The sequence below is a fragment of the Entelurus aequoreus genome, linkage group LG09 (genome assembly GCF_033978785.1).
Source record: "Entelurus aequoreus isolate RoL-2023_Sb linkage group LG09, RoL_Eaeq_v1.1, whole genome shotgun sequence".
NCBI lineage: Eukaryota > Metazoa > Chordata > Actinopteri > Syngnathiformes > Syngnathidae > Entelurus > Entelurus aequoreus.
In genome coordinates this window covers 67904297-67928442 of record NC_084739.1, presented here as the reverse complement: position 1 = coordinate 67928442, position 24146 = coordinate 67904297, and the positions used below count along the sequence as shown (strand labels likewise).

At 42.3% G+C, this 24146-nt stretch overlaps 1 protein-coding gene across 5 annotated transcripts in view; it reads right to left on the bottom strand.

Annotated features, from left to right (window-relative positions):
* Nucleotides 1-172: 172 nt before the first annotated feature.
* Nucleotides 173-24146, bottom strand: part of fam149b1 (family with sequence similarity 149 member B1) — a 24718-nt gene continuing 744 nt past the window's right edge. Inside the window, exons 2-16 of one of the 5 annotated variants that reach the window (XM_062059233.1) lie at nt 23684-23779; nt 19763-19907; nt 16909-17057; nt 16712-16828; nt 16087-16239; nt 15850-16025; nt 14236-14363; nt 11470-11532; nt 11085-11176; nt 10808-11020; nt 5340-5454; nt 5147-5272; nt 4997-5078; nt 863-994; nt 173-780 (exon numbers count right to left, since the gene is read on the bottom strand). In XM_062059233.1, the coding sequence (XP_061915217.1) occupies nt 698-780; nt 863-994; nt 4997-5078; nt 5147-5272; nt 5340-5454; nt 10808-11020; nt 11085-11176; nt 11470-11532; nt 14236-14363; nt 15850-16025; nt 16087-16239; nt 16712-16828; nt 16909-17057; nt 19763-19907; nt 23684-23779 (1870 nt within the window). In that variant the 3' untranslated portion in view covers nt 173-697. Of the gene's footprint in view, nt 781-862; nt 995-4996; nt 5079-5146; nt 5273-5339; nt 5455-10807; nt 11021-11084; nt 11177-11469; nt 11533-14235; nt 14364-15849; nt 16026-16086; nt 16240-16711; nt 16829-16908; nt 17058-19762; nt 19908-23683; nt 23798-24146 lie in introns of all 5 variants that reach the window. The other 4 variants (XM_062059231.1, XM_062059232.1, XM_062059235.1 and 1 more) reach the window with 4 other exon arrangements.

Here is a 24146-nt window from a genome sequence, read left to right as displayed (position 1 = left end):
GCTTTTTACAAATAAAATCTATTATTATTATTATTACATCAACTATATGATTTGCCTAAGTGGCTGGACAGGACAGATTAAAAATATATATATATTTATTTTTCAAATCTGATTAGTTTTTTAATCGATTAAGAATAGTTACAAATAAGAATGGCGATTCATTCAAAAATCGATTATCTTTGACACCCCTAACACATAGCATCAGCTCAAAGTGAGTAGCCGTCATGGCGCCCTGTGGTCACATGAGTGACCAATCATTGAGGAGATCGCCTGCAATCGAGTCGGCCATACTCTCTATGCACCACTTTGACTAGTGGTACGTGTACCACAGTTTGAATATCACTAGTCTAGAATGATTAAATGTAAATTAAAGTGGTGATAACAGGCCTTAATTTAAACTGATACACAATCCACTTATAAACACGCCACCATTTTATTTGATACAAAATACAGTACTAAAGGTTAGTTTTTAGCTTAGTCTTATTTGTGTTCCCTGCTTTGTCACAGTTAAATAAGCACACCTCTTGCAGGCTGAAGTGTTGCTGGTTGGTTTTGGCAGCCGCCAGAGCTGACTGAAAATACAAAAATAGACCTTTCTGGTGAAGCGTTTCTGTAAAATAAAATAAAAAGGTGGCCACTTGACCGCTGTGTACAAAGAAGAGTGGCTGAAGTGCATGGAGACTTTTAAAGCCATTCGCTACAGTCCAGGTCTGCTGAGTCTGGATGAGAAGCCGCCCCGGCTGTGAGACCGAGGCGGGACGGACACGGGCACCACTGGAGCTACGGGACAGGGGGGAAGACCAGTTTCAATTTGTTACTGGACAGAAATGGTCGGGTGGCTCGGCTGCTTCTGCCTACTAACCTGGGAGCGGGGCATGGAGCTCCTCATCCCTGATTGGCCAGTGGCCCAGGGGGTGGTGGTGGGAAAACGAGTCGAGGAAAGACGAGCTGGCGATGCCGAGGCTGACGCCGGTCACACCGATCCCAAGGGAATCTGGTGGAGACAGGAGGGAGCGTTATGGATGGCCAACACACATTAACTCCTCTAAAAAAAGCTACAGTGCAGTATTATGGTAAATGGTCTGTCTGTGTGTATATATCAGGGGTCGGCAACCCGCGGCTCCGGAGCTGCATGCGGCTCTTTGACCACTCTGATGCGGCTCAGCTGCATACTTGCCGACCCTCCCGGTTTTCCCAGTATACTTAACGACCCCCCCGATTTTCCCAGTAGACTGCCTCTCCTAGAAATCTCCCAGGGCAAATATTATCCTATTTTCACTCTAATGACTTAATCAAGGACGTGCCCTAATGGCACTGCATTAATTGTCCTCTATAGCATTTACAAACAGCGTGCCAGCCCGGCCACATGTTATATGTTGCTTTTACTTGCACACGTAGGAGACAGCAAAGCATACTTGGTCAACAGCCACACAGCTTACACTGACGGTAGTCGTACAAAAACAACTTTAACACTGTTACGTTACAAATATGCGCCACACTGTGAACCCACACCAAAAAAGAATGACATAAACATTTCTGGAGAACATCCGCACCGTAACACAACACAACAAATACCCAGAATCCCATGCAGCCCGAACTCTTCCGGTCTACATTATACACCCCCGCTACCACCAAACCCCCCAACACATCAACCCCCCCCACTCCCTCCGTGCGTCGGTTGAGCGGAAGAGTTAGGGCTGCATGGGATTCTGGGTATTTGTTGTGTTGTGTTTATGTTGTATTACAGTGCAGATGTTCTCCAGAAATGTGTTTGTCATTCTTTTTTGGTGTGGGTTCAAAGTGTGGCGCATATTTGTAACGTAACAGTGTTAAAGTTGTTTTTGTACGACTACCGTCAGTGTAAGCTGTGTGGCTGTTGAACAAGTATGCCTTGCTGGCACTTACGTGTGCAAGCAAAAGCTGCATTCATCATGTGGCCAAGCAGGTACGCTGTTTGGGCAGGCTGTAGAGGGCGCTAAAAGCAGTGCCAGCACATCCTGAAATTTGGGAGTCTCCCGGAAAATTGAGAGGGTTGGCAAGAAAGACGCTATCAAGCGCCGTTCAATTAAAAGTCGCGGGCTGCACTAACATTAAATTTCCAACTTTCCAAAATGGCTCTTTGAGTGGTAAAGGTTGCCGACCCCTGGTATATATATATATAGATATGTATATACACATATACACATATATGTACAGTACAGGCCAAAAGTTTGGACACACCTTCTCACTCAATGTGTTTTCTTTATGTTCATGACTATTTACATTGTAGATCAGACCTGGGCATTGTACGGCCCGCGGGCCGCATCCGGCCCTTTACGCATCCCTGTCCGGCCCGCGTGAGGCCAATCATAAATTACAAAATAAATTTAAAAAAGTATCTATGTCGAGTGTGCAATACAACGGTGCTGCTTTTGTTTTGAAAAGCGTTATTTGTATTACTTCCGTGTGGACGTATGCGCGTGTGCGATTGTGAGTGAATTGAACGGCGCAATTACAAATTACAAAATAAAGTTTAAAAAACATCTATGTCGTGCGCGCAATACAACTGTGCTGCTTTTATTTTGAAATGTGTTATTTATGCCGTATGTCCGGAGGGAACCTGTGAGTGCAGGTGCACAGCGACAAGTGATGAGATGCTAAAAAAAGAAAAGTTGATGAGGAATGGCGTGTTTCCAACAAGAGATGGACTACCAAGTATTTCTTTACATAAATTAATGGTAAAGCCGTGTGCTTAATGTGTGGTACACAGGTTGCTGTGTTTAAATATCATTTTAATCGCCACTACACGAAGAAACACGAGGGAAAATACCGGGATGTGTCTGATGAAGCGCGCGCAAGGGAGGCTGATGCGTTGATGGTAAAACTGCAAACCCAACAAGGACTTTGTGCCATATTTCACACCCCCAGAGGTGCAGCCGTCAGGACAAGTTTCGTCATTTCTCACAAAAGCGCCAGAAAAAGTAAGGCGTTTTCTGACGGAGAGTTTATTAAGGAGTGCTTATTGGACTTTGTTGCGCTGATAATGCCCGGAGACAGGACTGTTTTTCGCTAACTTTGGATGAGAGCTCGGATGCAGTCAATTAAAGAGACAACCACAGGTAATGACTTGTTCACAGAGGTAAATGCGTGTTGGGACAAGCTGGCAGGTGTGACAATCCAATCCACTTTATTTATATAGCACATTTAAACAACAAAATGTTTCCAAAGTGCTGCACAACAATATTACAAACAATATTCAAATATTATCCTTAGCTCCACCAATGACTGAATAAAAAGAAAAAACAATTACATATAAAACCAATATAAAAAACAATATAGAATAGATATGATTAAAAACTATTTTTAACAACAGATGGTTGTCCAAATCTGATGGGGAAAAATGTTGGATAATGCAGGATAAAGTGACCTTAAAAAGCAATCTGCTTTTGTATAAAGTTAAGTTAGGTTAAATGAAATTATTATTATTATTATTAATTATTATCATCATTATTATTTATCTTATGGTATATCAAAAATAATATTGAGCAAAATTTAATTGAAATATTGTCGTGTGGCCCTCCAGCAGTGCTCGGGTTGCTTATGCGGCCCCCGGTGAAAATTAATTGCCCACCCCTGTTGTAGATTGTCACATTGTTAGAATAATTGTTTGTAAGTTATCACAAAAACTTTGTGTTACATCTGAGTGCCCGGCGAGAAGACAAAAGCTGTCTTTGAAACCTACCAAGAGTAAGGCTTGTAAAACTCCACTGTGTAGGGGGGGAAGCAGCATGAAGATGTTCTGTTTTCTTTCATGTATGGTAATCAACAGAAAGATATTGTTCTAACCCAAGGACTTCAAAGCGGAGAGAAGGCAGGATATGCCCAATTTCCAGACGACCTCTTTTTGAACTGTTTTACGAACGTCTTTTTGAACTCGTTTACGACCTTTGTCCTTTAGAAACAGCTGTGGTCATGTGGTCGGAGAAAGTCAAATAAAGAAGGAGGAGTACAATCTTTCGCCAGAGCGTGCTGAGATACTGTACAAGGGTACGGTGTACAGGCGACTCTCCTCAATATTGAGTCCAAATTGAATTCTGTCTCTGTTTGATTCTTTGCTTCTTGTCTTGTTTAATAGATGTCATCAGTGTTTGAACCTGACACACATCAAAACTATGAATGAACACATGTGGAGTTATGTACTTAAATAACTGAAAACATGTTTTATATTCTAGTTTCCTCAAAATAGCCACCCTTTGCTCTGACTACTGTTTTGCGCACTCTTGGCATTCTCTCCATGAGCTTGAAGAGGTCGCCTGAAAAGGTGTTCACTTCACAGGTGTGCCTTATCAGGGTTGATTAGTGGATGTTACATTCTGAATGCCAACTCTTATTTTGGCAAAACGAACGGGCACTACATTTACAGCCAAACTCAACAATCAGATGTTTGCTTATTCTAGTGTCATGTATTAGCAATGTTGATTTATGGATAGTAATCATGAAATGCAGTTACTACATTAGATAAATGCTAACAAAAACTCTTTACAGACAACAAGTTGTACATTTTATCCCATGCTTGTGCTACAGCACACATCTCATTGTGCCAAATGTGGATGTTTGAAGGGAAACAAAATGAGATCTCAGAAAAGGGTACATGTCTCTAGTTATTCTACAGCAGGACCCCCACATTCAACATACAGATCATGACATTTTTTTTTCGTTGCCAGTGGGCCATACAGTATATATTATATTATAAAATATTATAATGGCAATGACTGTTATTTGATTATCACAATAAACATTTAACTTGTTATGTCAGCTGACTGGTGTGATGCTGGCTTGGCGACAGTGTTGCTCACATGTGGTCCAAGAATGCTCAGGGAGTTAGAAAAGTTAGAGGGAACATTGGAGGAGGGTGTAGAATTTGGTGCAAACCTAAATTAGGAAATTTTTTTTGGCCTTTGGTAGAGGGCTCTAACACCGTTTTCCATAACCAATATTTCAAAGTGAAATCTCTTACCTGTGGCGACAGAGGCTCTACCAGGCCTCCCCTGCCCGATGTTGTCCAGCACCGTGAAGGAGCGGCGGTAAGGCGTGTCCGACTGAGGGGGAACATCAGCGCTCAAACACTACAATGTCCAAAACAGGTTCATAAAAGGTGACAACTTACCCTGTACGTGTGTGTGGTGTTGGGGCGGGAGAAGACATCCAGTGGGTAGAGACGATCCCTTGGAATTGAACTAGCAACCTCATCATTTATAGCGCTGTGGGCCCGGCTCGACGGGCCTTTCTGGCGCTGGAAAGGGCGCCACCATTTTTAGACGATTTCTAGTGTGGTTTTGAACTTGAACATGCGGAGTTACCTGAGCAGCTTTGGGCTGCTGCTCCGACCCCACGTCGCCGGCGCCGATGGGCGGTAGGAGCATGTTCCTGCTCAGTGCAAACAACGGAGACATCAGCCGGTCGCTGGCCGTGGGTCTTTTGGAGGAAGACGACAATTCAAACAACAAACGTTACTTTTCCATTTGGAGTTCATCATTAGTTCATCTGCTACATGTGCCACTGTTATTCTTCACTGCAGCACCATGAGGCACAAGTTATTTAAAACAGTCACCCCCAACCTTTTTGTAGCTGCGGACCGGTCAACGCTTGAAAATTTGACCGGTGGGGGGGGGGTGTATTTGAATTTTTTTTTTTTTTTTTAAAATTTTTTTTAACATAAATAAATACAATCATGTGTGCTTACGGACTGTATCCCTGCAGACTGTATTGATCTATATTGATATATAATGTATATATTGTGTTTTTTATGTTAATTTCATTTAAAAAAAATAAATAAAAAAAAAGTGTTTTTTTTTTTGTTTTTTTCTTGTGCGGCCCGGTGGTTGGGGACCACTGATTTAAAAAGTCTACCTAACCCAGGGGTCGGCAACCCAAAATGTTGAAAGAGCCATATGGGTGAGGGCGGACCTACGTCACTTCCGCCTACCAATCCCCGAGCAACCGGGAATTCGTTGAAAACAAACCAGCTCACAGCGAACACAGCATTGACAGAAAAAGCATTTAACGAGCGTCGTGGCTTGGAAGTCGGCGTTAAATCCTTCATTTACGCATTTTTACTTATTCACATATCGTGTGAAAAAACGAAAATGTATTATTTGCGTCAGACTCGTCTCAGTGAACTTTAAAGCTTCTCAGGCTTAGCTTAGCTTGTTAATTAGCTTAGCCTGCGCGCTACTAAGAAAGAGACGCGGAAGTTATCAACAACAAGATCAAGTGTTAGTGTATAAAATATTGAGAGATTTGAGGGCTACATGTATTGTTTAAGTACAACTGTTCTTCGCCAGGTGTTCTTTGGCCGCCCTGGCTTACGTTTTCCCGGTGGTGTCCATCTTAACGCTGCCTTTGGTATCCTCTCGTTGTCCGGTTTTCGAAAATAGCTAGCTAGGCTATAGACTATATAGTATATACCGCATGTTATTTTTGTACAACAACTTCAGCTGTCGAACGTTATAAGGTAAAAATTCAACAAGTACAACATTAGCACGGACGGTATAGCCAAGTTGTGGTTAAGAAGGTGGATTTTTGTTCTTTATATTTACCAGAAACGAAGTGATCCGAACACACGACCCGGGACTTTGGGGGACTCCAGTGAGAACCGTCCTCGTTTTCCCGGTGTAAAGCTGCGAGCCATTTGTCTCGTCTCTGTGGGCTTTTATCGCGCTTTGGCAGAACAAAATACAACCTTTGTTTTCCCTGTTTCCGGTTGTGGTTAGCACAACCAAAAACAACACAGTTTTTCGGCATTTTGGAGGCAGAATGACGGGTTTAACCAGCGTAGGTCGACAGGTTAAAGAGTAATGGCAACGGTTTGTTTTCAACGCCAGTCTCGTTGCTATGGCTCGAAGAACCCGTATGTAGCTCAGTTGCCCGGATGTCGGCCCTCACCCATTGTACCAAAAATACAAAAACAAATCTGTCTGGAGCCGCAAAAAATTAAAAGCCATATTACATACGGATAGTGTGTCATGAGATATAAATTGAATTAAGATGACTTAAAGTAAACTAAATTACATCAAATATACCTACAAATGAGGCAGGATGATGCAGTATGTACATATAGCTAGCCTAAGTAGCATGTTAGCATCGATTAGCTTGCAGTCATGCAGTGACCAAATATGTCAATAACATCAACAAAACTCACCGTTGTGCATGTTTAAAGTTTGGTGGACAAAATGAGACAGAAAAAGAAGTGGCATAAAACACGTCCTAGAAAGTCGGAGAAAGTTATACGTGTAAACAAACTAAGGTGAGTTCAAGGACCGCCAAAACTAGTAGGACAAAACGGCGCTCGCCATATACTCGAATCAGTGAAGCATGTTTAATACAAACAGTGTGCTTTATAACAATTAGGGAGGTTTGTGTCATGTTTGTCCTCCTACAGAAACCATATTAAAACAAACAAAACAATTTTTTCCCCTCATCTTTTTCCATTTTTCATACATTTATGAAAAAGCTCCAGAGAGCCACTAGGGCGGCGCTAAAGAGCTGCATGCGGCTCTAGAGCCGCGGGTTGCCGACCCCTGACCTAACCTCTTAAGGCCCAAGCTGTTTGTTTACATGCTTTTTTTTTATTTCTCTTTGCTATTTGGGCTTATTGGACCCTAATTAGAATCAAAACTAAAAATCATCTTTTGATATGATGTACTTATTAGTCCATAAGTAACAAACGTGTACTTCATGTTTAGTGACATGCTAATTCTTATTTTTACACTTTTTTTTTTTCCAAACTCCATTTACTCTTCTGACACCACCAGATGGCAGTACAAGTGTCCACATAAGCGGCCATAAGACCCCAATTCAGTAGTGTACACAATTTTGAAAAATAAGAGCTAAAAGGTGCTGTCCACGCATGTGGCCACTAAGGCCTTTTAAAAGATTATAGATATAGGGACATTTTTTTTAAATTTATTTTTAAACATGTCCTGTCCAGTCACTCAGGCAAATCATATTGTGGATGTACACTATATTGCCAAAAGTATTTGGCCACCTGCCTTGACTCACATATGAACTTGAAGTGCCATCCCATTCCTAACCCATAGGTTTCAATATGACCTTTTGCATCTATTACAGCCTCAACTCCTCTGGGAAGGCTGTCCACAAGGTTGCGGAGTGTGTTTTATAGGAATTTTCGACCATTCTTCCAAAAGCGCATTGGTGAGGTCACACGCCGATGTTGGTGGAGAAGGCCTGGCTCTCAGTCTCCGTTCTAATTCATCCCAAATGTGTTCTATCGGGGTTCAGGTCAGGACTCTGTGCAGGCCAGTCAAGTTCATCCACACCAGACTCTGTCATCCCTGTCTTTATGGACCTTTATGCACAGGTGGCATCATATGACAGTTCCACGCTGGAAATCACTGAGCTCCTGAAAGCGGCTCATTCTTTCACAAATGTTTGTAGAAAGTGCTTGATTTGATACACCTGTGGCCGGGCCAAGTGATTAGGACACCTGATTCTGATCATTTGGATGGGTGGCCAAATACTTTTGGCAATATAGTGTAGATCAGGGTTGCCCACACTTTTTCTGCAGGAGAGCTACTTTTCAATGGGCCAACTGGAAGGGATCCACCTCATTCATTTACATCATTTATATTTATTTATTTGTGAAAGAGAGGTTTTTGTTAACAAGTTAAAGGTGTTTAATGATAACACAAGCATGTTTAACATTCCTTTCGTTCATGAAGACAAGAAAATAAGTTGATTGTGATGACTTGCATTAATTGGAATCAGACAGTAGTGATGATAAACGTCCACATTTTCAAATGGAGGCGAATTAGAAGTCCTCTTTTCTGTCCAATGCCACATGAAAGTGGTTGCTTTTTGCCCTCTCAGGGTACGGTGTGGCGCGGTTGGGAGAGTGGCCGTGCCAGCAACCTGAGGGTTCCTGGTTTGATCCCCAGCTAATAACCGAGTCACGTCCAATGTGTCCTTGAGCAAGACACTGAATTCACCCTTGCATGGCAGCTCCCGCCATCAGTGTGTGTGAATGGGTGAATGTGGAAAGTGTCAAAGCGCTTTGAGTACTTTGAAGGTAGAAAAGCGCTATACAAGTATAACCCATTTGCCATTTTTGCCATCTTGTTTGTCCAGCTTCCATACTCCTTTTTATACACTTTACAAGAAATACATTGGCGGCAAACTCCATAGCTCGCTAGCTTTCTGAGACTCTTATTTTGTTAGCACAGGCAGGATGAAGCAGGGCTTTTATTGTGAAGACAGGAACTGTGCAGTCGGTCTTTCGAGTTTTGACAGCAGTGGAAATAAAAAGTGTTTCTCGCCTTCCTGTCGGTCATTTTTTCTTAATAATGATCTGGCGGCAGCCGGCGTCATCTCACAAGACCCTCGGGAGCCGAGAATGTCAATAAAGTTACGAAAATGCCGTCTGGGTTAAGATTGATGATCGCTCATTTTTAGGTCTATTTAATGCCTGGGTGGCGATCGACTGACACACCCTCCACCATCAACTGGTAGCTCGTAATCAACGTAATGGGCACCCCTGTGATCATATCTGCTGTGCATAATGGCTTTACACAATAGAAATGTGGGATACTTCTCTCGTTGCATTTTTTGTATTTGACTTTATTAAAGTCAAACAAAAACAATAAACACAATTATTTTTAAAACGGATCATATTTTTGCATTGTTGCTATTCTGTTGAGCGGAATCATAATTTGTTTCCCCCTTCGCCCCAGGGCCCTCCCTAAGGGTAAGTTGGCCCTGCCTGCAGAGACCCCAAGATGGAGATGGAACATCCAGCAACTGCCCAGGCAGGAGGCTCCCCCTGAGGGAAGGGAAAAAAACAAAAACAAGAAAGAAAGGAGGAGGTCACAGACACGCCGACACACAAGGCCACTCACTACCAGAGCAGATGGCGCCACGACAGACCCAGCCGGCCCCCACAGAGCCGGGCATCCGGCGGGACCCAGTGGCTCCAGACACACAGTCTGTCGGGCAAGCAGGCAGCGAGGGCGCCACCAGTCCCCAACGCCCCAAAAATAAATAAATACAAAATAAAATAAAAACAAAAAAAGCCTCGGAACCCACCGTCTACCAAGAATCAGCCGATCCATCCCCCCACCGCCCACAGGGACAACCCCCGACAAGCCAGTACCCAGACTACGGCGTGACATCGGGCGCAAGGACAGTGTGGCAGACTGGGAGTGTAGGCCTGGGCCGACACCCGACAAGCCCACCAAAATGACGACAAACAACAACTGTCAGAATAATTGTATATAAGTTATCACACAACTTGTTTCCCATGCGAGAAGACAAAAGCGGTCTTTGATCTTATCAACCAAAAGTAAACCTCCACTGTGTGCGATGGGATGCGACGTGGAGGTGTCCGTTTCTTTGATCAATTGGACAGCCACAGGAAGAAGACCTTATCATGACCCGAGCTCTACAAAGCAGAGGGGGGGCAAACCTGACACGGCTCCAAGCACCTTTTTGTTTGAACTGTTTATGACCCAGCGCCGCAGCCGTTTATGACCCCTCCCCTTTGAAGCAGCTGCAGCCATGTAATCAGAAAATGCCCAAATAAATGAGGAGGCGTGTGGAACCCTTTCCTCAGAGCGTGGGGCGACATTGTACAAGGGAGCAAGTGCACGCGCTCTCCTCATGAGCTGAATTGAATCCTGTCTCTGTTTGATTCCTTGCTTCTTGTCTTTGTTTAATAGATAGTTCGGTGTTTGAGCCTGACAACAACCACCATTGAAAGGCGTGTATGTGTGTGTGTGTGTGTGTGTATTTGTGTGTGTGCGCCTCAACTCACAGCCGTGTGCCCCGAATGATCTCATCCATGGACCCCATTGTGCTGGACTGACTCAGACTGGGAGCCAGAGGCTGGAGTGTCCGGGGCGGAAGGTTCCTGCGGCGTGCCGACTGAGGTGGGCGGGTCAACGACGAAGAGCTATACTCCAGAACTCGGCGAGTGCGAGGCTTGCCGACGGGCGACGGGCTCAAGGGGATGCTCTCTTCCGTCTCCCTGCAGGAAGAATGGGGAGTGTGGGTGGACGGAGACTGGGCGGCTTCTAATAGTGCCTCCTTACTGGGTTCTGTCCAGCGCAGTCAGGTTCCTCTGCTGCAGCGGGATGCTGTGGATGGTGATGAGGTCATTCAGGTTGTGCTGAACCTTTCCCGCCTGGTGAGAGAACAGGTGATGTAGTAGGCAGATGACACCCACATGCTTTATTGTGGTTAGTTATTTTATGGGGTGGACTTGTCCAGAGTTAATTAGCATGCAGCAGGCCCCATAATCTGCAAAGCTACTCAAATAAAAACACTCACAAGACTTTTAAAAAGGCAAACAAAACAAGTTAATCTGTGATAATGGACGGGCACAAGCAGAGTCTACAACTAAGGCAGGAGGAGCTGAGATGGAGGGCAATGGTCGCGAGCCGCCATTTTGGCTCAAAGCGAGGCAGTTTTACATACACTGGTCGGCCTTTTCTGCTTTTTGGATTTCCATCGGGACTTGTGCTTTGAGCCCTTTGACCTCTTGTAGGGCGTGGGGAAAAACACAAGACAGGAGAAATGAAAAAGAGCAGATGAGGAAAACAACGTCAGGGTGCAGGGGTAAGGATGAAACGGGGATACGTGTTTGTGTATGTGTATTCTTATCAAGCAAAGGCGGACAGCGTGTAAATCTCCACTGTGTGCCATGGAATTCACCACGCCGTAGGAGTCTCTGTTTTTCAGATCTGGACAACCACGGGAGGGGCCGTATCAGGATCCGAAGTCTCCAAGAAGATAAGGTGGACGAGCAGAGAGGGGGTGAACCTGACACCGCTCCAAGCACATTTTGTTTGAACTGTTTATGTATCGTGTGTGCTGGGCTGCTGCATAATGTGACCCCTCCCCTTAGAAGCAGCTTCAGCTATGTAATCAGGGAATGCCCAAATAAATGGGGAAGCACGGGAACTTTTTCCTCAGAGCGTGGGGCGACACTGTACGAGGGTGCAGTTCCACGCGTTCTCCTCATGAGCTGATTTGAATCCTGTCTCTGTTTGATTCCTGGCTTCTTGTCCTGTTTAATACATAGTTCGGTGCTTGACAGGACGGACAAACACAGCTCATTAACATTAAAGCTAACTGCACATAAAACGGCGTGTTCCCAGTAGGGCTGACTCAAAAACTCTTTTGAACCATCCAAATTCCAGCATCAAGGCTAGATTTTGACCAACATCATTCCAACACACTATTGGGGACACCTGAAACTTATTTAAATTTGCTAAAAAAAAATGTTTTAAAAGTCAAATATTACAAACATTGAGGTTTCCTTTGAAAAGATGACTACAAATTGCTTAGAATTTGTGTGAATGCTAAGATATATAATGTTGTCACACCAACATGCCAAATAATAAATGCATTGACTACAAAGCATTATAGCAAACTCAAGGCCAGATCCGGCCTGACACGTCATTTAATTTTAGGTGTGGTTGTATTGTATATTAAGTACGTGTCCATGAAAGGGCATTTTATGACTTTTTTCTTAATACTTGTGTATGATTTTATTGTCATAATTTTATTGCATGATTTTTGTATCCCTTTAATTTAGGTAGCCAGGGACTGCAGATGGAAATTAGCTATTTAGCCATAATCTGGTACAGAACATATCTGTCTTTGAGCTTAATGTTTCTGTACATTGTCCCTTCAAATAAAGACTAAACTAAACTAAACTTAATGTGGCCTGCGAAAGCCTGGGAATAATGTGGATACTTCCTCTTTCTAACTAAATGTTTTCGTTGTTTCCATTTTAACAGAAAAAAATGTATGTAATACATGAAATTTCCTATGTTTTAAACTTTAATATACATACAAATATTGTTAATGGTGTGAATCTTTGGGCACCTTGCCATTCGATTCCGATTCTCGGGGTGAGGATTTGATTCATAATCGATACTCGATTCAACACGATTTAAGCTGATTTTTTGCAATATATTATTTGGTATAATAATAATAATAATAATAATAACACCTTAACAAAACAGCTTACAGGTTACCAAACCTACTTTTGGTTGCTGACATACGCGCACCAAAGTAAGCATAGAAATTACCTAATTTTTTTATTTGTTATAAATTCGTCAAAAAAATATATATATTTTTGAAAATTACAAAAAAAAAATCGGTGTCAGAATAACCGTATATAAGTTATCACACAACTTGTTTGCTTGGAGTTCAGGTTATCCTGCGAGAAGACAAAAGCTGTCTTTGATCTTATCAAGCAAAAGGCCTACAGCTTGTAAACCTCCACGGTGCGCGATGGAATGCGACGTGGAGGTGTCGGTTTCTTTGATCTATTGGACTGCCACAGGAAGGACCCGAAATCTACGAGCAGAGAGGAGGCAAGCCTGACACCGCTCCAAGCACCTTTTCGTTTGAACTGTTTATGACCCAGCGCAGCAGCTGTTTATGACCCCCTGCCCTTAGAAGCAGTTGCAGCTATATCATCAGGAAATGCCCAAATAAATGAGGAGGCGTGGAGCTCCCTCTTCAGAGCGGTGGGGTGACACTGACGAAGGGTGCAGGTCCACACGCGCTCTCCTCATGAGCTAAAATTGAATCCTGTCTCTGTTTGATTCCTTGCTTCTTGTCTTGTTTAATAGATAGTTCGGTGTTTGAACCTGACAATTGGGATTCGTATGTAATGAAATACATTTTTTAGCACCCCTAATTATTATATACCATGTGATAGTTTGTAAAAATAACAATAAATATTTAAATATCTGCTTGTCACCTGGACTTCATCAATTTGTACGTACAACAATCAAATAACCAAATGCATAGACAATAATATAACGAGGCGATTATACTTTGATATTCTTACATTCACTGTTACAAGTGGCCCCCTGAGGGCAGCCATGACTGCGATGTGGCCCTCCATGAAAACAAGTTGGACACCCCTGCATTAAAGCGTATGGCAGCAATCCTCCCGTTACGTGCAAACATGCCCCCTAGTGGCTTTTCTGTCTGTAATATTTTCTTTGGCCTTTCCATCCATCCATCCATCCATTTTCTACCGCTTGTCCCTTGTACAAGTCGCCACCTCATCGCAGGGCCAACATTCAAATAAGGCATTTACCGTACTTGGATAATTGGGTGTCAATCCTTGTGAAATGATTTGTGTCCCCCATTTGTGTTGACCAAGAAAGTGTTTATATTGGTAATCTGTTACTTGAATCAGTCCACTGACCAACTAACCTGGAACTGCAGGCCGGTAGCGAGCGTAGGCAAAGGTGGCGCTCTGCTCTGTCTCACCTTGGGCAGCATGGCGGGCAGTGTGGAGAACAATGGCGGAGGACTCAAGCGCCTAGAAGGCCTCTCGTCATCTGCCAACCACGCAATGTGAAACACATGTTCATTTGGCCTACTGATAATACATTTATATAAACAAGGTTCATCTAGAAAAGCCTGAATAGTAAAAATAGCATCATCACATGACACCTCTGAGGAAGGCTGCTGAAGCAAAGTAGCCAAAACTAGTCTGGTACAAAAGCCAAAAGCAGTGAAGTTGTCACGTTGTGTAGATGGTAAATAAAAAGAGAATACAATGATTTGCAAATCCTTTTCAACTGATATTCAATTTAATAGACTGCAAAGACAAGATACTTAACGTTTGCACTAAAAAAATGTAATTTTATTTTTGCAAATAATCATTAACTTAGAATTTAATGGCAGCAACACATTGCAAAAAAAGTTGTCAGAGGGGCATTTTTACCACTGTGTTACATGGCCTTTCCTTTTAACAACACTCAGTAAACACTCACCACATCCACAGTTTCCAAAAACAAATTCAAATGTCGACTTTTCAGACCACAGAATACTTTTCCATGAGTCCATCTTAGATGAGCTCGGGCGCAGCGAACCTGGCGGTGTTTCTGGGTGTTGTTGATGAATGGCTTTGGCTTTGCATTGTAGAGTTTTAACTTGCACTTACAGATGTAGCGACCAACTGTAGTTACTGACAGTGTTGTTTTTTTTGAGTGTTCCTGAGCCCATGTAGTGATATCCTTTACACACTGATGTCGCTTTTTTAAATGTTGGTTTTCAGCCTTGCCGCTCACGTGCAGTGATTTCTCCAGCTTCTCTAAACCTTTTGATGATATTACGGAGCGTAGATGGTGAAATCCCTAAATTCCTTGCAATAGCTGCTTGTGAAATGTTGTTCTTAAACTGTTGAACAATTTGCTCGGTCATTTGTTGACAAAGTGGTGACCCTCGCCCCGTCCTTGTTTGTGAACGACTGAGCATTTCACGGAAGCTGCTTTTATACCCAATCATGGCACCCACCTGTTCCCAATTAGCCTGTTCACCTGTGGGATGTTCCAAATAAGTCTTTGACGAGCATTCCTCAACTTTCTCACTCTTTTTTGCCACTTGTGCCAGCGTTTTTGAAACATGTCGCAGGCATCAAATTCCAAATGAGCTAATATTTGCAAAAAATAACAACGTTTTCCAGTTTGAATGTTAAGTATCTCACATTTACACACCATCAGTGTGTGAATGTGTGTGTAAATGGGTGAATGTAGAAATAGTGTCAAAGCACTTTGAGTTCCTTAAAAAAGGTAGAAAAGCGCTATACAAGTACAACCCATTTACCATTTACCATCTTGTCTTTGAAGTCTCTTCAATTGAATATAAGTTGAAAAGGATTTGCAATTCATTGTATTCTCTTTTTAGTTACAAGGTGCCAACTTCATTGGTTTTGGGTTTTATACAAACATGTTTATTATTCAGGCTTTTAACCTTGTTTATGTAAATGTGAAACACGGTTAAAGTCGCCAGATGAGTTCAAATAATTAAGGGTGAGCATACCGGTGGCATGGCCCTCCCACTGGCGCTGGACCAGCTCTCTGGTGCAGCCCACCAGCTGCCTCCACACGTCGTCGAACAAGTGGTCGAGAACAGCCTGACGGCGACACCTGTACGGCGAGACGGGAGGCATGCAGCGGGGCCTCAGGCATGGCTGGGAGCACTTCCACTCGTCCTCCCTGTGTGAGACACGCGAGGTTGCACTGCAGCTGGGAAAAGGCGAGTGTGCAGCAAACTCACAGGCTGATGCTGTCAAAGGCCAGGTACTCCTCAATGTGGCCCTCCGCTTCGATCACTCGGGGCCTGTCGCCGGAGCCGTTCGGATCGGCCGAGTTGGACTTCTGCATCGCCGCGCTCCGGCCTTTCACGTTCAGTCTTGGAGACACAAAAAGACTACATGATAATGCTGATGAGTGCATGACAAGTGTCAGAATAATTCTATATAAGTTATCGCACAACTCGTTTGCTTGCAGTTCAGGTTGCCCTGGTTACTATCCAGCTGTCTTTGTTCTTATCAAGCAAAGGCGGACAGCTTGTAAATCTCCACTGTGTGTCTGGAATGCACTTAGCCGTAGAAGTGTCTGTTTTTCAGTTTTGGACAGCCACGGGAGGGGCCGTAACAGGACCCGAAATCTCCAAGAAGATAAGGCGGGCGAGCAGAGAAGGGGCAAACCTGACACCGCTCCAAGCACATGTTGTTTTAACTGTTTATGAAACAGTGCTGGGCTGACTGCATAATGTGACCCCTCCCCTTAGAAGCAGCTTCAGCTGTATAATCAGGAAATGCCCTGATTGACACTGTACGTGGGGTGACACTGTACGAGGGTGCAGTTTGAACCTAACAACAAGACACGTGGAAACTCACTCTGTGCTGCTGTCTTCTTTGTCTGGTGACTTCTGGGATACTGAAGGGATGCTGCTGCTGACCCCGTACCATTGGAAGCCTTCGTCGCTGGGACACACCAGCTGGGTGCCCAGGATCCTAAGTCACACATGTTTCAAAGTGTTCCTTTCAAAAATTTTATTTTTCCACATGAAATAGGAAACGTAGTGATGACAAACCGAAGATGTGGGAAGCGCTCGGCCCACTGCTGGCACTCGTCCTGCAGTCCCGGCAATATCCCCACGCCGCTGCCTTCGCCCTCGTACAGCTGCTTGTCGATCTCCTCAAACATTTGCTGCACTTGTCGTGACGCCGCCTTGTCGAATTCCTGGGAAAATAAAAGAGAGGGAAATCCGTTGTTACCTCCACCAAGGAGCAGGGTCATTTGTTTGTCTACAGTTTGGAATATGTTGATATAGATCAGGGATGTCAAAGTGGTCATTGAGGGTCACACGGCAGTTATGAGAGGGCCGCTTGTAACAGTGAATAATGGATGAATTTGCCTCTGGATTTCTTTATTAATTACAGGAATGGTTCTAAGTATGTTAGAATAATCGTATATAAGTTATCACACAACTCTTATGCTTAAAGGTTGTTGCTCTAGTTATTATCTATTGTGTTCAAGCTGTACTTTTTCTTCTCGTGCAAGGGCACACAACTTGTTATCTTCCACTGCATGTGTGGAGTGGCCTCGCCGCAGATGTTTTCTGTCTTTCAGCTTGCTAACAGCCAAAGGACGAACCAGCACCTCAACGAAGATAAGTCATATCAACAGCAAGCAGACAAAGCAGAGACAGGGCACAATTACAAGGCCCCCAGCACACTCCGTTCTGAATTATCACGTATTGTGCGTACTGAGCTGCTCGCATAATGTGTGACCCCTCCCTTTAGAAGTAGCCCAAGCGATGTAATTAGGGAACTCCTAAACTGAATAAATAGAGGAGCGCATGGGCTATTCCTCAGAGCGTAGGGTGAGACTGTAACTGAGTGTGCAGATCCATGCGTTCTCCTCATGAGCAAAATGTAACTCTGTCTCTGCCTGATTCTTTGCTTCTTGTCTTGTTTAATAGATAGTTCGGTGCTTAAACCTGACAAAGTAGACTGTCAATTTTACAGTAAAAACTTTACATTTGCAAAAAGTTACTGTAAAATACAGTGTTTTTTTTGGGTGGGGGTTTTACAACATTTTACGGTAAATGGAAAAACAGTACCACTGTTTTTTTTGGGGGGGGGGGTTTACGGGAAAAAGCTGGCAGCTTAGTTGCCAGAATTTTTGTGTTAAATGTACATTGTTTTTTTACAACATTATATTGTTAATGGAGAAACAGTACAAGTTCTTTTTTTTATTCTGGCAACTTAGCTGCCAGTTTTTCTACCGTAAAAACAGATGTCTCGTTTTTCCATTTACAGTAATACACCGTTAAACACAACAACCGTAGATTTTACGGTCAAAAACTGGCAGCTCAGTCAACAGAATTTTAAAGCAAAAAACAGTAGTAGTTTTTTTTATTTACAGTAACGTGCTGTAAAGAACAACGTAAAATGTATTGTCATTTTTATTAATTTAATGGGTCGTTTGCTGTAAAGTTAAGTATTTTTATTTAGACAAAAACATGTTTGGAAAGTATAATATACTTTAATATTTGTTGCAATAATGGATACTATTAAACGTTTAAAAGGCATGCAATTTCAAGCAGTACTTATATTTTTTCTGTCAAAATGAAAAAAATCAACTACATTTAGTGAGAAAATATTAAGTACTTTATTGACACATATCATTTGCAGGTGTTTGCCAGATAAAATGATGTCGTGGGCCAGTTCTGACCCCCGGGCCTTGAGTTTGTGGTATAGATTGTTTTTTCATACCATGTAGTTATTCTTCCAATTTAGGTTATGTTTTGGTGAGAGTCCACACAATGATTAACTTTTTTTTTTTTTTTTTTTAAATGGATCAGTAAGTGTGATTAAGATTGTTTTTTTATAATTTGTGACAATCTGTTTATTATTTGTAATTATTAAAATAACATTGTTTATATTGTATTTTTCTTTTTCAAAATATAGACATTGATGTTTTTTGCTATAAAATGTTTACATTGTATAACGTATTTTATAGTGGGTAAATTTTTTTATAAAATATATATTTTGTTATATAATAATATTATTCCCTTGTGGTCAAATCTTTATTTTCTTGCTAGACAATTTTTTGAATTACAAAAATATTGAAAACGTCAAAAAATTTATTTAATTTTTTTTTTTGATTGGTAATAATGGGTATGTTGTTTTGTATAAAATCAATGTAAAATAATCAAATATGTATTTATTTAATGGTGGCTAAGTTTCATTTAATATAATATTTCAGGTTATATTAAGGGGGAAATCCCACAGATTAAAGTAAAATCATCAGAATTATCTTAAAATATTAAAATAAATATTTTCAAAAAGCCTCAATATTTTAGTGTGGGATAAAAAAAAAATGTTTATCACATTTTTGTCAAATCTCATTAGTTGAAAAAAAAGCTGTATGTATGCAGGTTCGGGATCCAAACACATCTGAACTACATAGAAACTATGTCATGAATTGATTAACGTGGACCCCGACTTAAACAAGTTGAAAAACTTTTTCGGGTGTTACCATTTAGTGGTCAATTGTACGGAATATGTACTGTACTGTGCAATCTACTAATAAAAGTCTCAATCAATCAATCAGTCACATGTCAACATTCAGGATAGAATTGGGCTGGGATTCAGCAAGTTTCTTCCCACTGTGAGTTTTGTTTCTTAGAAGCAGCCAAAGGAAAGAAAAAATAAAATAAAATACTGAAGTCCTTGAAAGAAAGTTTAGGGGACCAACTGTGCCCAAGAAACGATACACCCAGTGGGCCCAGGCTTTGTGAACACAGGGGAGTAAGGAGACAAACAAAGAAGTGAACATAAGCCATCTTTGTTATGACTTTCTTTCTGCCTGCTCTGCACATCTGAAATGATGGTTTAAAAAAAAAAAAAAAAGTCATTAAAATTGCAGGTCTGTCTTACATCGTAGCCCCAGGAGAAGACAGAGCTCCTCTCGGTGGAGATGCCTGTGCCAGTTGAGCTGTGGATGCCCGACCAGGACTGGCTGGAGGCCACCGACATGCCCGTGGGACAGTCAGAAGGGCTGGAGGCGCAGGATGTCTCGGAACTAAACAAACATGAAACGTATTTTGTAATTTAAGTGCATACTAGACAAATACACCTTTGCATACCGGGAAGTATTCAGACCCCTTTAAATTGTTCCCTCTTTGTTTGATTGCAAAAATCAAAAACGATCATTTTACTTCTCATTAATGTACACTCAGCACCAACATTTTTGCTATTTTTTTTAAAAAGAAAAACTGAAATATCACATGGTCATAAGTATTCAGACCCTTAGAAGCACCCTTTTGAGCGAGTACAGCAGTGAGTCTTCTTGGGATAAATGCAACAGATTTGGGGATCTTCTGACATTCTTCCTTGCAGATTGTCTCCAGTTCTGTCAGGTTGGATGTTGAACAGCCATGTTCAGGTCCCTACAGAGATGCTCCATTGGGTTTAGGTCAAGGCTCTGGCTGGGCCAGTCAAGAATGGTCACAGAGTTGTTCTGAAGCCACTACTTTGTTATTTTAGCTGTGTGCTTAGCGTCATTGCCTTGTTGGAAGGTGAAGTTCAGTCCAGTCTGAAGTCCTGAGCACTCTGGGAGAGGTTTTCTTCCAGAATATCTATGTCCTCTGTCATATTCATCTTTCCTTCAATTGCAACCAGTCGTTCTGCCCCATGAGCTGAAAAACACCCCCATAGCATGATGCTGCCACCACCATGTTTCACTTTTGGGATTGTATTGGGCAGGTGAAGAGCAGTGCCTGGTTTTCTCCACACATACTGCTTAGAATGAATGCCAAAAAGTTCAATCTTGGTCTCATCAGACCAGAGAATCTTATTTCTCACAGTCTGGGAGTCCTTCATGGGTTTTTTGTCAAACTGTATGAGGCTTCTGTCAGGCCACTCTGCCATAAAGCCCCGACTGCTGGAGGTCAGCAGTAAAGTTGACTTTGCGAAACTGTTCTCCCATCTCCCTACTGCATCTCTGGAGCTTAGCCAAGTGATGTTTTGCTTCTTCTTCACCTCTCTCACCATTGCTCAGTTTGGCTGGGCAGCCAGTTCTAGGAAGAGTTGTGGTCGTCCCAAACTTTTTCTACTTCAGGATTATGGAGGCCATTGTGCTCTTAGGAACCGTGAGTCCTGCAGAATTCTTTTTGTAACCTTGGCCAGATCTGTGCCTTGCCACCATTCTGTGTCTGAGATCCTTGGGCAGTTCATTCCACCTCATGATTCTCATTTTCTTCAACATGCACTGTGAGCTGTAAGGTCTTATATACACAGGTGTGTGCCTTTCCTAACCAAGTCCAATAAATAAATGTCAGAATAATTGTATCTAAGTTATCACAAAACGTTGTGTTTCAATGAGTTCCCAGCGAGCAGACAAAAGCTGTTTTTGATCTTACCAATCAAAAGGCTTGTGAAACTCCACTGTGTAGGATGGGAAGCGACATGAAGGTGTCGGTTTCTTTGATCTATTGTAATCCACAGGAAGATTTTGTCTTGACCCGATATCTACAAAGCGGAGAGGAAGCAGGACCTGACCCCCTCCAGGCATATTTTTTTTTAACTGTTTTGTAACCAAAGGCGACGGCTGTTTACGACCCCCGTCCCTTTAGAAACAGCTGTTGCCATGTAATCAGGGAAAGTCAAATTAAAGAGGAGGCGTACAATCTTTTGTCAGAGCGTGGTGGAAGACTGTTCAAACAGTACAGCCCAGACGTTTCTCCTCAATGAGCTAAATTGAATTCTGTCTGTGTTTAATTCCTTGCTTCTTGTCTGTTTAATAGATGTCATCACTGACTTCAATGAAGGAGCAGAACCCTCTCAAGGAGGATCAGAAAAAATGGGCAGTATGTGAGTTAAATATTTGTGTCATAGCAAAGGGTCTGAATACTTATGACCATGTGATATTTCAGTTTTTCTTTTTTAGTAAATTTGCTAACATTTCCACATTTCTATTTGTGTCTGTCAATATGGGTTGCTGAGTGTACATTAAAGAGAAAAAAAATGAACTTGCAAATGGCTGCAATGAAACAAAGAGCGAACAATATAAAGTGGTCTGAATACATTCCGTACCCACTGTATAAGGAAAAAGGTGGTCTTGGGGACAGAACTAAAAATAGACACACTTTCAAAGTGGAACATTGCAATAGGATATTCTAACAGCCGGTCTTCATTATTCATTCTTTTAGCTCCACACCTGAATGAGGCAATGCGATATCAATTAATCTACCATATACAAACCCCAAAAGCAGTGAAGTTGGCACGTTGTGTAAATTGTAAATGAAAACAGAATACAATGATTTGCAAATCCTTTTCAACTTATATTCAATTGAATAGACTGCAAAGACAAGATATTTAACATTTGAACTGGAAAACGTTGTTATTTTTTGCAAATATTAGCTCATTTGGAATTTGATGCCTGCAACATGTTTCAAAAAAGCTGGCACCAGTGGCAAAAAAGACTGAGAAAGTTGAGGGATGCTCATCCTAGACTTATTTGGAACATCCCACAGGTGAACAGGCTAATTGGGAACAGGTGGGTGCCATGATTGGGTATAAAAGCAGCTTCCGTGAAATGCTCAGTCATTCACAAACAAGGACGGGGCGAGGGTCACCACTTTGTCACTTTGCCTGAGCAAACTGTCGAACAGTTTAAGAACAGCATTTCTCAACGAGCTTTTGCAAGGAATTTAGGGATTTCACCATCTACGCTCCGTAATATCATCAAAATGTTCAGAGAATCTGGAGAAATCACTTCACGTAATCACTGCACACTGAATGCCTGTGAGCCTCGATCTCTCAGGCGGTATTGCATCAAAAAGTGACATCAATGTGTAAAGGATCGTTCGTTGCTACATCTGTAAGTGCAAGTTCAAACTATACTGTGCAAAGCGAAAGCCATTTATCAACAACACCCAGAAACGCCGCTGGCTTCGCTGGGCCCGAGCTCATCTAAGATGGACTGATGCAAAGTGGAAAAGTGTTCTGTGGTCTGACGAGTCCACATTTCAAATTGTTTTTGGAAACTGTGGACGTTGTGTCCTCCGGACCAAAGAGGAAAAGAACCATCTGGATTGTTCTAGGGTCAAAGTGTAAAAGGCAGCATGTGTGATGGTATGGGGGTGTATTAGTGGCCAAGACATTGGTAACTTACACATCTGTGAAGGCGCCATTAATGCTGAAAGGTACATACAGCTTTTGGAGCAACATATGTTGCCATCCAAGCAACGTTATCATGGACGCCCCTGCTTATTTCAGCAAGACATAGCCAAGCCACGTATTACAACAGCGTGGCTTCATAGTAAAAGAGTGCGGGTACTAGACTGGCCTGCCTGTAGTCCAGACCTGTCTCCCGTTGAAAATGTGTGGTGCAATATGAAGGCTGAAATATGAGAAGGGAGACTGTTGAACAACTTAAGCTGTACATCAAGCAAGAATGGGAAATAATTCCACTTCAAAAATGTGTCTCCTCAGTTCCCAAACCTTTACTGAGTGTTGTTAAAAGGAAAGGCCATGTAACACACTGGTAAAAATGCCCAATGTGACAACTTGTTTGCAATGTGTTGCTGCCATTAAATTTTAAGTTCATGATTATATGCAAAACAATGAAGTTTCTCAGTGTAACCATTAAATATCTTGTCTTTGCAGTCTATTCAATTGAATATAAGTTGAAAGGGATTTGCAAATCATTGTATTCTTTTTATTTACCATTTACACAACGTGACAACTCCACTGCTTTTGGCTTTTGTACTATATCACATTCCGAGAAGCTGCAACTTCACCAACGTTTGTGTTCGATTCCCTGTACAGTGTCTCTGGGTGAGGGGGCACATTTACCCATGGCGGATGGTAATGACTTCCTCCACATCCTGGAGGGAGCACTGAGGGTTTTGGGTGTCCGCTTCCTCGGGGGGAGGGTGGTGGCTGAGGCTGCTGCGAGACAACCCACGGCTGTTCAAACACACATTAAGGACCACAAACTCATTTTTGACAGGCTTGAATCAGATGCTTTTAAAACAATACGATGAATGCATCTGGAGGAAACTATGCCAGTGTTGTCATGGCAACCCACGGATACAGGTGCCTCTGTACCTTGATGAGATGTATGAAATCTGCCATTTTAAAAGGTAATGTTTTGGTTGTTTTTGGCAGTTGTGTGAAACGTCAATTGTGATGACAGGTGTCTCTTCCTTCCCCCTGGTCAAATAATTAGAAACCTTAGTGTAATGAAGTAGTTTAGGTGTGCCTAATGTTGTGACCTGGAGACAAATAGTGTGCCTAATGTTGTGACCTGGAGACA